The sequence below is a fragment of the Pseudorca crassidens genome, chromosome 9 (assembly GCF_039906515.1).
Source record: "Pseudorca crassidens isolate mPseCra1 chromosome 9, mPseCra1.hap1, whole genome shotgun sequence".
Lineage (NCBI taxonomy): Eukaryota > Metazoa > Chordata > Mammalia > Artiodactyla > Delphinidae > Pseudorca > Pseudorca crassidens.
The window spans coordinates 23,001,465-23,017,467 of NC_090304.1; the positions used below are offsets into that span (position 1 = coordinate 23,001,465).

At 47.0% G+C, this 16,003-nt stretch overlaps 1 protein-coding gene and 1 long non-coding RNA gene across 3 annotated transcripts in view; both read right to left on the reverse strand.

Moving 5' to 3' along the window:
• LDLRAD3 (low density lipoprotein receptor class A domain containing 3) overlaps positions 1–5,323 on the reverse strand; it is a 251,655-nt gene extending 246,332 nt beyond the window's left edge. For both annotated transcript variants that reach the window (XM_067749385.1, XM_067749384.1), the window contains exon 1: positions 5,216–5,323. In XM_067749385.1, coding sequence (XP_067605486.1) covers positions 5,216–5,261 — 46 coding nt within the window. In that variant the 5' untranslated portion in view covers positions 5,262–5,323. The remainder of the gene's footprint in view (positions 1–5,215) is intronic.
• A 92-nt stretch (positions 5,324–5,415) lies between these two features.
• Positions 5,416–14,054, reverse strand: LOC137231253 (uncharacterized). The gene is made up of 4 exons (XR_010946424.1): positions 13,942–14,054; positions 9,423–9,625; positions 8,169–8,440; positions 5,416–5,698 (listed from the first exon to the last, which is right to left on the reverse strand). It is a non-coding gene; the product is annotated as an uncharacterized lncRNA (long non-coding RNA).
• Positions 14,055–16,003: the final 1,949 nt, after the last annotated feature.

Genomic DNA, 16,003 nt, shown 5'->3' on the forward strand with positions numbered 1-16,003 from the left:
TGGCCTCTCCGGTTGCGGAGCACAGGCTCCGGACGCGCAGGCTCAGCGGCCATGGCTCACAGGCTCGGCCGCTCCGCGGCATGTGGGATCTTCCCGGACTGGGGCATGAACCCATGTCCCCTGAATCGGCAGGCGGACTCTCAACCACTGCGCCACCAGGGAAGCCCCCGCCACCTGCCTTTTACCTGCTTTCTCAGCCTGTCACTCCCAAGGGAACCAATTCCACAATCTCCAAGGTTACCCGCTTTCACTATGGCACAAGAGGGAAACAGGAGGGAAAGGTCAATGCTGAGGGTGTTTCTACATAAAAATGTATTTTCACACTGACTGAACTTGTGGGGTTGCAGAAACAGAAAGCAGAAACCTGATGACTAAGACACCCTTGGGAGGAGGATGCCATCCTGAACCACTGCATCTAAAAGACACTCTCAGGATGAGCAGTCAGAATGCTCAAGATGTATGGCGAGGGGGCACTCACACCAGACTAGGGGTTCTCAACTGGGGTACTCAAGTGGGGGTGATTTTTGCCTCCAGGGGGCATTTGGTAACAGCTGGAGACGTTGTTGGTTGTAACAACTGGGGGAGGCTGCTACTGGCATCAAGGACCAGGGATGCTGCTAAATACCGTACAATGCACAAGACAGCCTCCATAACAAAGAACTCTCCGGCCCCAACAGCAACAGCACCGAGGCGGAGACACTTCCCTAGACTAACCCCATCCCTGCAGCCGTCTCCAGAAACCCTAACAATCCTACCTGAAAGAAACGTTTGCCATGCCTCTGACTGGGCAGTTACCGTGTCACAAAAGTCCACGTATCCCGTAAGCAAGAGTAAACGTCAAGCAGATGTGACACGCAAGTGCTGCATCCCCAGATGTTCTCCCAGTAAACGTCTTCAAGGGCGCTCCTCAGGACCCAAGAAAGTAGATTCTTTCACAACAATTACAATGAAGGAAAGACAGACACACACACACACACACACACACACACACACACACAGAGGAGCTGTCATCTTAAAAATCTCCCCAATTGTCAGGTAGAGGCACAGGCAAAAATAGCTGTACAGTTAGGATGGCCCATGCGATTCCAAAATATTCCAAAGAGAGAAAGAAAGAGGGGAAGAGAACAAACAGGACAACTCCACAGCCAAAAACAGATTTGCCCCCAGGGCTATCTCATAGCTAAAAACAGTTCAATCACTCTGAGTCATCCATGGTATATAGCATCTTTTATTTTCTAATTGTAAAATACGATAAACATATAAGAGAGGGGAAATGTAAATATTGAGCTTAATGAATGAAAACAAACCCATGTAACTACAACTCAGGTCAAGAAATGGAACCGTGTCCAGTGGTAACTCCCTGCCAGGCGTGCCTCTCCCAGGCACAGAGTAAAAATACGGGTGCTATTTTGAAAGTTCCATTTTTACTCAAGGACTGGGATTTATTTCATTTTATTTTTATTTATTTATTTATTTTTGGTTGTGTTGGGTCTTCGTTGCTGTGCACGGGCTTTCTCTGGATGCGGCGAGCGGAGGCTACTCTTCATTGCGGTACGTGGGCTTCTCACTGTGATGGCTTCTCTTGTTGCGGAGCACAGGCTCTAGGCGCGTGGGCTTCAGTAGTTGTGGCACACGGGCTCAGTAGTTGTGGCTTGCGGGCTCTAGAGCGCAGGCTCAGTAGTTGTGGCACACGGGCTTATTTGCTCCGCGGCATGTGGGATCTTCCCGGACCAGGGCTCGAACCCATGTCCCCTGCATTGGCAGGCAGATGCTCAACCACTGCGCCACCAGGGAAGTTGCTGGGATTTATTTTTATGTATTACCACAAATACCAACTGCTGTGACTGCAAAGTGGACAGATTTGGGAAGGGGGGCTGTTTATGGAAACAAGCTCATGGATTGTTAATTCACGAAAGTACATGGGGGAAAGGCATGGAAGGATGCCTAGAAACAGGGGGGAAAGCCCAGACTGTGGCCCAAGAGAAACTTGAGTTAGAATCTGGCACCCTGGGCACAGAGGACCTCTCAGGAGCCACAAAATGACTTCCCATCACATGGTATTATTGGAAAAATTCAACGGGATCATGTGTTTCAATGGCGAGCAAAGCACCTCATACACAGGAGACAGTCCACAAATACTGGGTTCCCTTTCCTCTCCTTGCCCATGAAAAGATGCAAGGTTGAAAAGGCCATGACTTTCATAGATTATGTGATTAGAAACCGTCCTAATCCCCAAATTCTCTAAACTGTTTCACAAAAGTGATGATACAAGTCCACTTTCAAGTTACCTAGGTGACTTTGACAACGAGGCATCTAAACCAGTCTTGGAGGCCCAGAAGGTACCGTCCTCCCTCCCCTACTGGCTCATATCCCTGTCTCTCCCTCACTTATCACAAGGTGAAAGGCCTAAGTGGGCTGTCAGGAAAAAACACCTCACACCCCAGTAGGGAGCCTTCATCCATCTCTTTGAAGACGAAAAGCAACAAGGTGTGTTTATTTGTACTTGCTGCACACGGCCTCATCGACCAGCCTGGGCTGCACCAAGCGACTCAGTTCGTTAAAAATAATAATAATAAAACCCACCCACTCACACCACGAAGCAGATCTCTCCAGGAGAAAAGGTCAACACCCACACTCCTGGGTGCACATAGGGGAAATCAAGCCTTTTCAAAGATAATGTCAGGCAGTCCCTAAAAGGTCAGCCAGGAAGGAGGTGGGCTGTCTGACCCCCTCAGGGCCCGGCCACCATTAGACATGCCTCACCATCCACGCACTTACATCCACCGAGCCCACCACGGGAAGGAAAGCTGGGTATCAGATGGGCTGAGCCTTTCTCACAGGCTACAGAAAAAAATAATAGCGGTCAAAATCGATGCTTCACTTCCCTAACACAAACAATAAAAACAAAGGAAGAAAAATACATACACAAACATATGAAGGCGTCTGAGAAGGTTCCTGAAAAACAAAGGCCTCCAGATTGCTCTAGAAATGCCTTTCAGACCTACAAAGACCCGGAACTCAGACTAGGGCTCTACTCTGACCCCAGGTTTCTTTACAGACTATCAAAAGAAGACAGAAGTCAAAAGCACCAGCTTTTATAATCTCTCTTGTTCTATCAACTTCCCCGAAGAGGATCGAGCTGTAGGATATGGGATAGAAGGCCAGGGTCCCCGGCCTACTATGAACCCCAAACTGAACCACCATGCAGGCTTCAGGAAAACTGACCAGCCCTGTTTCTGGTAACACTTCAGGTCAAAGTAGAACCCCTGCTAGAAGGATGATGCTTAATATAACAGGAAATGCATACACCCCAACCTGCCTAGAAGTTTCTAAACCAACAACTAACTGTAAAGGTGAGACAAAACCACACAAGCTCAATGACCACAGGTAACAGAAAACTACCACCTGGGAGAGCTAGGCATTCTGTGACCGCACCCCCTCCATTTTTCCCTCCCCATTATGACTATTTTATTTATTTCAGCCCTATTTTATACGTACACACACATATTAAGTAACCCGTGCTGACCAGAGAAAGACAAAATTAACTTTACGGTTATTTTTACAGAGTTGGAGACTCAACCAAAGCAACCCAGTACTAACTGGGAGATGCAATAAATAACACTTTCTACTGAGCCTCAAGCAGCTCTCTGAGGACAAACACAAGTCCCGGCTTCCAGACTGTCCTGCTTGGGTGTTATCAGGGGACACACCAGGGCAATGCAAATTGAGAGCATGAATCTAGGCAGGTCTTTGTGTCTGAGATGTCCTGGAAATCTGCCTGTTCTAACAGCCTCCAAATAATCATTCACCCCTACCCGTGAGTGCCAGTGCCCTCTTGGAACTCTCTCCCTGTGGTGGCCCAACAGTTCAGGAGGAACAAGGCACTGTGACCCAGACCTGGTTAAAAATCCACAGCAGCCACCAGCATGCCACCCTCACTGGAAGCCACAGCAAACCCACAGACATCTAAACGGGAGACTCCAGGAGTGGGGATGATGTCATAGGTCTGAGAGTGGGGGAAGGCTACCCAGTGGATTCTGAGGATGGCCAGGACCAGGGACTTCAAGGAAGGAGGAGATTTCTCTTTCCAAGTGCACACCTGGCAGGGAGGGGGAAGTTCAGAATTAAGTGAGTCTCCACTTCCCCAACAAACACACCACCAAACACACCTCCACAGCAAGTAGCTAGAAGCATCTGGGAGAATCAGGCATTAATTAGACACGAGGATGGCACCGACGTCAGGCAAGCCAGCTTCTGCTGAAGAAAGTTCACTGGGCCCTGTCACCTACTTTTCTGGGCATCAGCCGCCCAGAAATAAACATCAAGGGGCCAAGGGCGTGGCGACCCTAGGAGGGGCAGCTGACAGCTGTGGCCGGCGGGCAGGGGCAGGGGAAGGGCTCCAGGCTGGAATTCGGAGCGCGCCCACATCAGCAGAAAAGTTCCCTGGAATAGCATGCTGCTCCTGGGGACCTCAGGATGCACACGCTACGGCGACGCCAGGTTCAAAGGGCCGGCAGATGAAGCCCGGATTCTCTCCCAGGGCATCTCGCCATTGTAGGTCGAGTGGGGGTAATCAGATGATTTAAATAAATGTCCTGCTCCCAGTATCAATGGGAAAGATTAATAATTCCCAGGTCCGGCCCTGCTTCATCTCTCTTTGCCCAAACCAAACACAGTCCCAGGGAGGAATGGAAGGAAACGGCGATTACCGGTCGCCCTGCGGTCCAGGTAGGAAACTGAGGCACGGGGGTGCACATAAGAGAAACCAAAGGGGACCTGGAGAGGCTAGCACAGCACGGAGCATCCCGCGTCTGGGATGATGGGATCAGGGAAGCGTTCTCTCCCCTCCCCTCCCTTCCTCCTTTCCCCTACACAACACACACACACACACACACACACACACACACACACGCACGAACTCTCCAGCTACGCCCAATCAGGGCAGCTGCCGGGCTCCCCAGAGCCGGACTGCACACAAAGCCCCGCCCGTGCACACACAACACAGCACAAGCCGGCGCGCACACCCACACAATAGGACGGCGCGCACCCCGCCGCGGCCCCTCGCCGGGGTCCCGGCCAGCCCGGCGCCGGGGTCCGCCCTCCGTGCACACCCGCGCCGGGAGACGCAGCCCGGGCAAGAGGAGGGGGCACGATCGCAGCCCGGCCGCCGCGTCCCGCGCCCCGAAGAAAGTTCGCCGGACGCCCCCCGACTCACCCGCGGCGCTGCTCAGCAGCAGGCACAGCGGCCCCAGCAGCCACATGGCGCGGCCGCTGCTCCCGCTGCCCGGCGCCGTCGCTGCCCCCGCGGCCTCGGCGCTGACCCCGCCCCTCGCCGCGCCGGCCCCGCCCCCCGCTGTCCCTCCTCCCGCCCGCCCCGCCCTCCTCGGCCAGGCCGGCCCCGGCCCAGCTCCGCGAAGTTTTGCGAGCGTCCCGGCTGCGCGCCGAGCCCGCGTCCTGCCTAGAGTGTCCAGGCTCGGAGAGGCCGCGGAGGAGGCCGCGGAGGCTCCGGCCCTGGCGGCCTCTCGCAGCCAACCCCGTCTGGCGGCGAAGATCTAGTAGTAGCCCGGGCTCTGTTCTTGCCTTCTCTTTCTCTTTTTCCTCCGCCTTTTGCTCCTCCATCGTCTGGGGATGCCGCGCTCACCATCTCCTCCTCAGTCCCAAATTTGGATTCTTTACGGAACTACAAAATGAGTGTACTCTAGGGAGGGAAAGAAAAAGTTGGAAGAAAGGGCCAAATATTATGAGGAAAAAAAATTATATATACATACATATATATATATATACACACACACACACACACACACACACACATATTCGTATGTATTATTTTTAGTAGCTAGAGTGGAATACGGTGAGTGCTTCTCAAACTTCTCAGACGCATCGACGCACCGGGACTCTGACTCAGTAGGTATGGGGTGGAGTCTAAGATTCTGCTTTTCTAACAAGCTTTTAGGTGATTTGGAAACTGATGGTGAACCACATGTGGAGTAGGCACACAGCATTGTCCTGTGCTTTATTTCCTCTGGATCTTGTCTACCTAGACCAGGGGAACTTTGGGTCCCAATTTGCAGAAAAGGAAAGTAAATGTGAAAGTAGAAGCCCACATACAAAAATAAGTTGGGGCCCCAGTGCAGTTGGGGCTCCAAGACAGCACTGGTGACAGTTCTCAAAGAATTTAGATGGAGGAAGAATCAATGACACTTTCGTGCTCCACTCTCCAGCCCCTCCCCTCCCCAGAAAACAACCAAAGCAAAAACAACAACAAAAAACCGAACGCAAGTAATCGCCCAAAACTGGAAATATCCATCAACTAAGGAATGGATAAACAAATTGTGTTCTATCACCTAATGCAACAACAGGAATAAATCTTAAAAGCATGCTAAGAGAAAGAATCCAGCCTCCAAGGGTACATTCTGTATGATTTCATTTTTTTTTTAATGTGGACGATTTTTGAAGTCTTTATTGAATGTGTGACAGCATTGCTTCTGTTTTATGTTTTGGTATTTTTTTGGCCCTGTGGCATGTGGGACCTTAGCTCCCCGACCAGGGATCAAACCCGCACCCCCTGCATTGGAAGGTGAAGTCTTAACCACTGGACCGCCAGAGAAGTCCCCTATGATTCCATGTATAAGACATGAGGGGTGGGCTTCCCTGGTGGCGCAGTGGTTGAGAGTCCGCCTGCTGATGCAGGGGACGCGGGTTCGTGCCCCGGTCCGGGAGGATCCCGCATGCCGTGGAGCGGCTGGGCCCGTGAGCCATGGCCGCTGAGCCTGCGCGTCTGGAGCCTGTGCTCCGCAACGGAAGAGGCCACAACAGTGAGAGGCCCGCGTACCGCAAAAAAAAAAAAGACATGAGGGGTGAGGGCAAGGGAGCGAAACAAAACTCTAGGGACCAAAATCAGATCAGTAGTTATCAGGGTCTGGCCTAGGGAAGAGGATGAGTGCAAAGGGGTGCAAGGGAAACTTCTGAGGTGGTGCGCTGTTCTGCATTGCGATTATGGTGGTGGTTACACAACTTTATACATTTGTCGAAACAGAGAACTATATCCCTAAAACCCACACCTAAAACAAGTGAATTTTACTGTATATAAATCGTACCAGTTTGGAGGAGCAAGGAGGGTGTGGGTGCTGGGACTGTGGGTGAGGGAGCTTGTAGATAGGATGCCCACACTAGATTTGGGATGCGCTGGACACAACCTGCAGGATACTGAACTTCAATGCTGTTGTTTTTAAATTATCTGTTCTAGTCTGGAAACATGAAGGCTAAAGTGAATCAGGTCAAAATTTAAAAATACCAGTGACGGTTCAAGGTAATGAGAAAATGTGAAGCAATGTAGGAGAGTTGAGCAAGTTCCATATTACAAAGGAGTTTGTCAAGCATGGAAAACATAAACAAATTCTCCAAAAGATTTAGCAACTGGGGGTTTTATCCTGGGATCCATGAAACACTAGGGAGCTCATCTCATAAGCTTCAAAGAGTTTTAAAGCCCCCCCAAATTTTATGCATATTTCAGGTGTGTGTATTTTTCCAGGAAGCATGTCAGAATGAGGCCCCTGGCCTCTGATAAAGATACACAAGAAGGCAAATAATTTCTCCTACAGCTACTCACTTTCCCCCAAACATTAGGAATACAGAAAGAGAATGGATCTGACCCAGTACCATCTTTCTTGTTTCCTTGTGTTACTTTGGGTACATGACCTTCAACTCTGGATTTAGTGTGCCTGGCTTGCTTTCTGTCTCTCTGTCTCTCTCTGTCTCTGTCTCTCTGTCTCTGTCTGTCTCTCTCTCTCTTTCACACACACACACACACACACACATATTTCCTTTAAATATATGAATATCTTTGAAATCATTCCAACAATGTAAAGCCCTCTTTACATTCAATGGTTGTTTTTATACTTATATTGAATCACTCCCAACCTCCTCACCATATAACCTGGGCAGGAGGTAAAACCATTCTTTATACTTCATTACTCTCCTCTTTCCCAGTTCTTTAGAATTCTATCAAAAGCACAGGACACTCGGTTTCCAGAAAACCTGGTAGGTTCCAGTGCTAACTGTCCAGATCTCAGGGAGCCAATCCCAAGTCGTTTTTTACAGTTGGTTTCATACAAATCAAAACCAGAGTGCTTTATGTCACTTATTTACCAAAAATGAGACACTCTGACCTTGGATGTGTGCTTTGAACATGGCTTCACATTGCTGAAGGAGGGAAGAAAGAGTTTTGTCTCTCCGTGGTCTTTGGTAGAATGCTCTATAGTTCCCATACTTTTTCTCATTAACTCCTCACAGCAGCTCCAGCGACATCACAGGTGAAAACAGCACAAACTAGACTTGAGCTCAGCTTCTTCTTACATGTGCTCCAATTCTCTTCACTTGCCACACATTAGTCTGTAACTTTGGGCAAGTTATCAGCCTCTCTGAGCCTTAGTTTCCTTATCTGTAAAATGGGGATAAAAAGAGCACCTGGATCTTAGGGTTGCTGTCAGGATTCAATGAGATATGTAAAGTCTTTAGCATAGTACCTTGCACATAGTAATTGCTCAAGGAAAGGTAGATGCTGGTGTGATTGTGGCTGTGATTCATATTACAAGGCAGCTGCTGTGGTAGCCAGTCTCCAAGATGGCACTGAAAGATCCTTGGCTTCTGGTATCCATGCTTTGTGTAGTCCCCTCCCACCCTTGAATGGGGCTGGCCGACATATGTGACCAATGGATATTGTGGAAGTGACAATGGGTAACTTCTAAGGCTAGGTCACAAAGGACATAGCAGTTTCTTCCTTGCTCTCTTAGATCCCTTGCTCTGCGCAAAGCCAGCCACCATGTTGTGAGGACACGCAAGCAGCCCTGTGGGTAGGCCCACATGGAGAGGGACTGAGCTTCCTGCCAACTTGGAATGAACCATCTTAGAAGCAGAACCTCCAGCCTCGATCAAGCCCTCAGATGACTGGGCCTAGACCAATATCTGACTGGCTATTGTGAGAAATCCTAAGCTGGAACCACCCAGCCACTCCCAAATTACTGATCTACAGAAACTGTCAGAGATAAAAAATATTTATTGTTGTTTTAAGCCAATAACTTTCAGGGTGATTCCTTATGCAGCAATAGATAACTAGTACTTCTGCCTTTAAAACCATCCAGAGGATTGACTTAATGATTCTATAGGACCTTTTAAATGACTTCATACTTAGAAAACACTTTGAATTTTGCCTGCTACATGGTAAGCACTGGAATGTTCGTTTTATTGTTATCATAGTTTATTTTAAAATTATTGTCATTACCATTACCTTTTTTCCAACGCACCTAAGCAACTTTCAAACTTTAGAAAAATGTTTTAACTTGAAGAAGAGTAAGGACTTGTATGGAATAACAAGAGGAGGAAGAGCCAGGGACACTGAAAAGATAGAGAGAAACTTGACTTACAAAAAGTTTACTGAAAACAAGTAGGCATTAGCTTCATAAAAAATCAGGCAGAGAGGGCTTCCCTGGTGGCGCAGTGGTTGAGAGTCCGCCTGCCGAAGCAGGGGACACGGGTTCGTGTCCCGGTCCGGGCAGATACCACATGCCGCGGAGCGGCTGGGCCCGTGAGCCATGGCCGCTGAGTCTGCGCGTCCGGAGCCTGTGTTCTGCAACGGGAGAGGCCACAGCAGTGAGAGGCCCGCGTACCGCAAAAAAAAAAAATCAGGCAGAGAGATGGTAGGAGACATCCCACCTCCCTCCCCCCAGTCACTTCTGTGGCTCACAGTTTCACAAGGGCTCCATACTCCCTGCCCTATGCTCTACCTTTCATTCATCTGATTTTCATTCTTCTCTCTGGTATGTGAAGAAAACAGAAATTCACTTGAGGATACAGCCACAGAAGGGTTGTTCCACTCCAACCTGTAGTGCATGCTGGAATGTGTCTGTTGAAAGGCTGCCTGGTGGAAGAAGATGACTACACTTCTCCTGAAATGCACAATGCCCAGCACACACACACATGCCCATGTGCACTGTCTACCCCTCACATGTTATCATCATGAGTCCACAAAGTCAAGTAACTGAGGAACAGGCTTGGAAGTGGCTTGACACACCTGGGCTCCTACATTCCACCACTTACTAGTTCTATGAGGCTGAGAAAGTCACTTTACCTCCAACTGTCAGTTTTCTGTGAAATGGACATAACAATTGTACCCACCCACCTCCTAGGGATGTTGCAAGAAGCAAGAGGACTCACTGATCCCCTTACCTTTTTGACAGTTATTGAGAGAGAACTGTGTCAAACACTGTTCTAGACTCTGGATTGCTGCGGTAAGCACACATTTCCTTGTCCTCATAGAGCTCATCTATCAACTTGTAATGCAGTGCCCTTTATCATTGGGCAATTTGAAGCATTATGCAGAGTTCCTGACTCACAGCCCTGATTTGTTCAGCGCTTATTTGTATAACTGGCTGAGGACCCACATGTAAGTGGGAAGTAATACCATTAAATATGAAGGTTAAAGCTGCAGAAGTCTGCAGTAGGCAACCTCTGATACGGCCCCCAATGATCCTGCTTCTTGGAATTCACACTCTTATGTCATCCCCTCCCTTGAGTGTTGCTGGACCTAGTGATTCAATTCTAACAAAGAGAATACAGCAGAAGTTATGGGAGTTATTTCCCAAACTACATTACACCAACACTCAGGCTCCTGTTTCTCTCTCTCTCTCTCTCCCTCTCTCTCTTTCTCCCTCGTCAGCTGCCAATTTGTAAACTGCACTATGGAAAGGTTCAACTGGCAAGGAACTATAAAAGCCTCCAGCCACAGCTAGTGAGGTACAAAGGCCCTAAGTCCAACAGCCCACCAAGAACTGAATCCTGCCAACAATCACATAACTGAACTTGGAAGCAAATCTTCCCCCCAGTCAAGCCTTCAGATGAGATCACAGCCCTGGGTGACCACTTGGCTGCAACCTCATGAGAGATCTTAAGGCAGAGGGACCCAGCTAACTGTGCCCAGGTTCATGAGCCAGGAAAACTGGAAGATTATATATGTTTGTTGTTTTAAGCCACTAAATTTTGAGATAATTGGTTACAGAGCAACAGATTAATACAAAAACCTTACTATAAAATTGAGTCTGTGAACATTCAGCATCACTGAATCTCATTTACCCATTACCCTGAGGAAGGCAGTAGGAGAGAATTGTCATTAATCGTGCCTGTATCAGACATTGTACATTTGTGGTAACATTTGTCTTTACAGCAATCTCTGAGTTAGATATTATGATACCTTTTGCACAGATGGGGAATCTGAGGTGCCGAGAATTTAAGTGACTGGCCCCAAATAACCCACGAAAATAACCGAGATTTAAAGCCAGATCCTTTTGATTCCAAAGGATTCCCACGATACTATGCTGAACCTCGCTGCCTTCTACAGCAAAATAGCTTCCAATTCATGAAAGCCAGAATGTATCTGCAGCTTGAAAGATAATATGTTCACTGGGTTTAGGACTAGAAAGGTTAAGATGCTCAGCGCATCAAATAGAACTTGATTTATTATGTAATACAATTCAACTTCCAGAAAACTTTTCTAGATACATCTAATTATAGTAGTCCCCACCCCCAAAAGATGCTGAGTGTGAGAATTCTCCTGGCTAGAAATTAAAGTCATCCCAGAGCTGCCAAATGTATAGATATATTTTTAAATTGTCAGACTAATCTACAGAAAAATTCACGTAAACATGAATTACAAGAGTTCTTGTAATTCATGTTTAATATAGTCACTAGCTTGAGGAAGAGAGATCTGCTGACATTTATTAATGAAAAATGTGTACCATCTGAAAGGATGAAAATTTTATCCCTCATTTACAAAAAACATGCAGCTTGTTATTTATTTTAATGCCTCAGTTTTATTGCCCCTTGAATGAAGTTGTCTACACCCTTAAAAGAGTTATTTTTCATTTGTGACCAGTCCTGGAACCAACAAACAATTACATGAAAAAGAATTTAACCTGCAATTTATCAACAGGGCCATGCTGCCAGTTTTCATCACAGGCACTTTTCTTTTCCTTCTCAATTGGAAAGGGAGAAAAAAAAGGTAGATTCATTAAATGTATAAACCTATTCTTGGTTGATCAATTTGAGAGGGAAAACTGTCATTGAATTATATAGATCTTCAATGTGCAATATGGTAGCCTCTAGCTACATGTGGCTACGTGTAGCTATGTTGAGCTCTTGAAATATGGCTATTATGGTAGGCGCTAAGTATAAAACCCAAACTGAATTTCAAGGACAGTACAAAAAAGAATGTAGAAGATCTCAATAATCCTTACATTGACCGTAGGTTGAAATATAGTAGTTAGATATATAGATTTAAATAAAATAATATTAAAATTAACTCCACTGGTTTTTTATTGCTTCTTTAATGGGGAAATTTTAAAATTTCATATGTAGTTTGCATTTGGGGCTCACAACATATTTCTTTTCAAGGGCACTGATAACAGATATTTTATTTGCTGAATGAACACATGACCTATCTGCTTTCCTTGCATCATTGTTGAATATAAGTTCACTTGGAGATCACTGACTTAAAAAAAAGTTTTTCTTCCCAGTGTCTCCATCTGAGCAATTTTGTCTCCAACCCCTCTTAACTGTATATTTTTGTCATCCAAGTCACTTGAAATAAAAGTGATTTTAATGTCATAATTTCAATATTACACATGCCCCACAGGGTCAAGAAGAAGGAAGTGGGGGAATGAATAGAGAAGAAAGATACCGTCTTTTTAAACATTATGAACATTTGGTGCTTGAGTTCTGAAAAGAGCCCAACACTGAATAAGATCTCCATTTTCAGCAGGGAAATTTATACAGCAATTAACTACCAAGCCAAAAGCGATAGGAGATATTCACTCGGTGACAAACGCAAGGCAATGTTTGCAGCATGCCGAGGTCTGATCCCCTTCCCTGAGTAACAAGCTCTTTTTCATAGACAAACAGGTAAGCAGTAGACTTTAATAAGAGCACTTGAAAAAATCATCTGGAAGGTAAATAGATTTACATTTTTAATCTGACATTACTGGAACATTTTCCCTGAACCATGAAAACTCCGCTTTAATAATTTAGGTTGTTTTCCTCGCTGCACCGCAGCCTACTTCTTTTAAACACCTCTTCATTTCAAGTTAGATTCTTTGGGCTTGATTGATTTTAATGTTTAAAAAGCTTAATTTCAGGTGCTGTTTGATTGCCTAATTTGGGGCTGATGCTGTGTGGGTTTGCAGTTCAATTCTGGGCCGGGGGCACCGGGGGGCGGGTGGGTAGAGAAAAAGGATTTTTTTTTTTTTGTCAGTTTTCAGTGAATTCCTATACCCAGTGTGGAAGGGAAGGAACAAAAGAGACAGGGAAGGGAAATTTTTTTACAGTTTCCAGGACCCTTCAGCACGCAACTAATGAAAACGCGATAGAACTACAGGTATGGTTTGCTTCTGTTAGGCATAGCTGGCACCCTCTACCTTGTTATTCAAGCAAGATATCTGGGGATAAGCCTGGATCCCTCACTCACTCCTCCCCAACATGATCAGCCACCAGGATTTGTAGGTTCTACCTACTTAACGCCTCTTGACTCCAACTCACCCTTCTCCTTCCCTCCTGCCCCTCCCTTCGTTCATATCCCCATGCACCTTGGCCTGAGTTGCTTCAACCTTCTTCTAATTGGCCTTCTCGGGTCTTGTCCTGCTGCCAGTCTGCTTAAAACCTCTACGGCTCCCTATTGCCCACAGGACAAGTTCAGACTTATCAGTCACGTATAACCTTCATGAGCTGTTGCTGAGGCTGTCACAGAGGTTGGGAGCAGAGAGAGGGGTAAAGATGAGACCAGAGGAGTGGGCAGGAGATTTGGGGCATGTTAAGGAGTTTAGTCATTATCCTTTGAGCAATAGAAAGTCACAAATGGTCAGTTTTAAGCAGGGTCATGCGTGAACAGATGCTCACCGTGGTTAAAAGCGAGGGTTCTGGGATCAAACTTAGTTTCAAAGTCTGACCATGCCACTTAGCTGGGTGTCCTTGGGCAAGTTACGTCACCTTTCTGAGCCGGTTTCTTCAACTGCAAAAGGGAGATTAAGACGCCATGTGATAGGCACAGTTATGACATCTAAATGAGGTAGTACTCAGCATACTGCCCAGCACATAGTAAGCTCCCGACTAGTCATAACTAATATTACCATTAATAACTCTTAATCTTCCTACACTTCTTCCAAGAGGCCCTCCATGAGCCCTCAAGACTGAGTTCAGGGCTTCCCCGGTGGCGCAGTGGTTGAGAGTCCGCCTGCCGATGCAGGGGACACGGGTCCGTGCCCCGGTCTGGGCAGATCCCACATGCCGCTGAGCGGCTGGGCCGGTGAGCCATGACCGCTGAGCCTGTGCGTCCGGAGCCTATGCTCCGCAATGGGAGAGGCCACAACAGTGAGAGGCCCGCGAACCGCAAAAAAAAAAAAAAAAAAAAGACTGAGTTAAGCCTCATTCCCATGTGCTCTTTTAACACCTTGTGTTTATCCCTGTTTGTAGGATTTATGTGTCTGTATCTTAATTGACCACTAATGTGTCGTTTCCCCCACAAAACCATAGCTCTCTAAGGCTGGGAACTCTGGCAAAAGTTCCTCTGATATTTACTAAATGAACAAATACCTTAGATTACTTCCTACTTTGATTCACATGATCTCTTTTGTCCTATCTTTATTACCACTTTACAGTTGGGGAAACAGAGGCTCAGAGAAATCAAGATATGAGCCCGCAGTCCTACAGTCAAGGAGCGTCAGAGCTGCAATCCGCCTCTGGTCTCACACCTCGTGGCGGCTGGCCAGGCGGGAGGAGAAGCTGAGAGCAGTAACACCCTCTAAAACGACCTTTCCAGAGCAGGATGGGTGTCCTCACTAAACTTCATGAAATGGCAAAGTGAAGGAATAAAACATTTCAGCTGGAAAAACAATAGATAGCCAGAAATCAAACCCAATCCTACCAGAAGTCATAATTCCAGGAAACAACTACATACACAAAAGGCAATATACTCCAAGATACACATAAGAAAGTCACCTTGGCGATGCCCATGCCCTCGTGGCCAAGCCAGAGAGGAATTGAATTTAAAAGAGAACTAGAAGGAGGACTTCTACCCACACGAGCCCATCCGTAGAGGTATGCCCACCCACCCGCTAGATTCAGCTCCCTGCCATATAGCCATGAGCCTGATCATGGCGAAACGCCATGGTAATTACAATGAAAATTTCCAAGGGGGAAAGATCAGGCCGTGGTAGTGCTAGAAGCGTCCACGAAGGCCAGTTGGCTCAGATCTCTCAGCACCGAGCCAATGAAGCCAAAGTGGAGGTTGATACTGTTGTGGGCCAGTTGGCTTTGCCCTGAGGGGAAAAAAGTGTTCTATGGTCACTGGCTAGAATCTTCATCCCACTCAGCTGTCCTGCCAATGCCGGTATCCAGGATCAAAAAGGGATTGGGTAAAGGACTCTGGAGAACCTAATGTCGATCTTGACAATGAGGGCTGAGATACAGGCAGGGCAGCACACCCCAATACAGACAGCTGACTGCCTGAATAAAGACACTGAGTCCCCTGAGTGCTCTCACATCAAGCGGGCTGCCCAGCTCCTCCCCAAAGCAAGAGTGAGAAGCGGCAGGAAAGGAAAAGAAGTACAGAAACCACCAGTTTCCAGTATTGGGGGAAGAGTCTGATTTCACAGGATTTGCTAAGTGTGTAGCCAAATGAGCCAATGTTTATCCTTTGGTATATTTTTTGATTTGAATGAAGTATCAAATGAGGAAAACGAAAGTCTCAACACGCATCTTGAATTTGAGCTCCAAAATTGGTCTTCCTAGGAATAGAAAAGTTTTTCCATAAAAATAATAAGAGCAAATATTTATTGAGAGTTTTCTTAGTTGGGATTCCCCCGCGCAGAGCCTGAGACAAGGACTTGGACCAGGCAGTTTAATGGGAGAGACTCGGTGATGCTGGAGGTGGGATCCAGCCAGAGTGTGTGGGGAAGCTGTC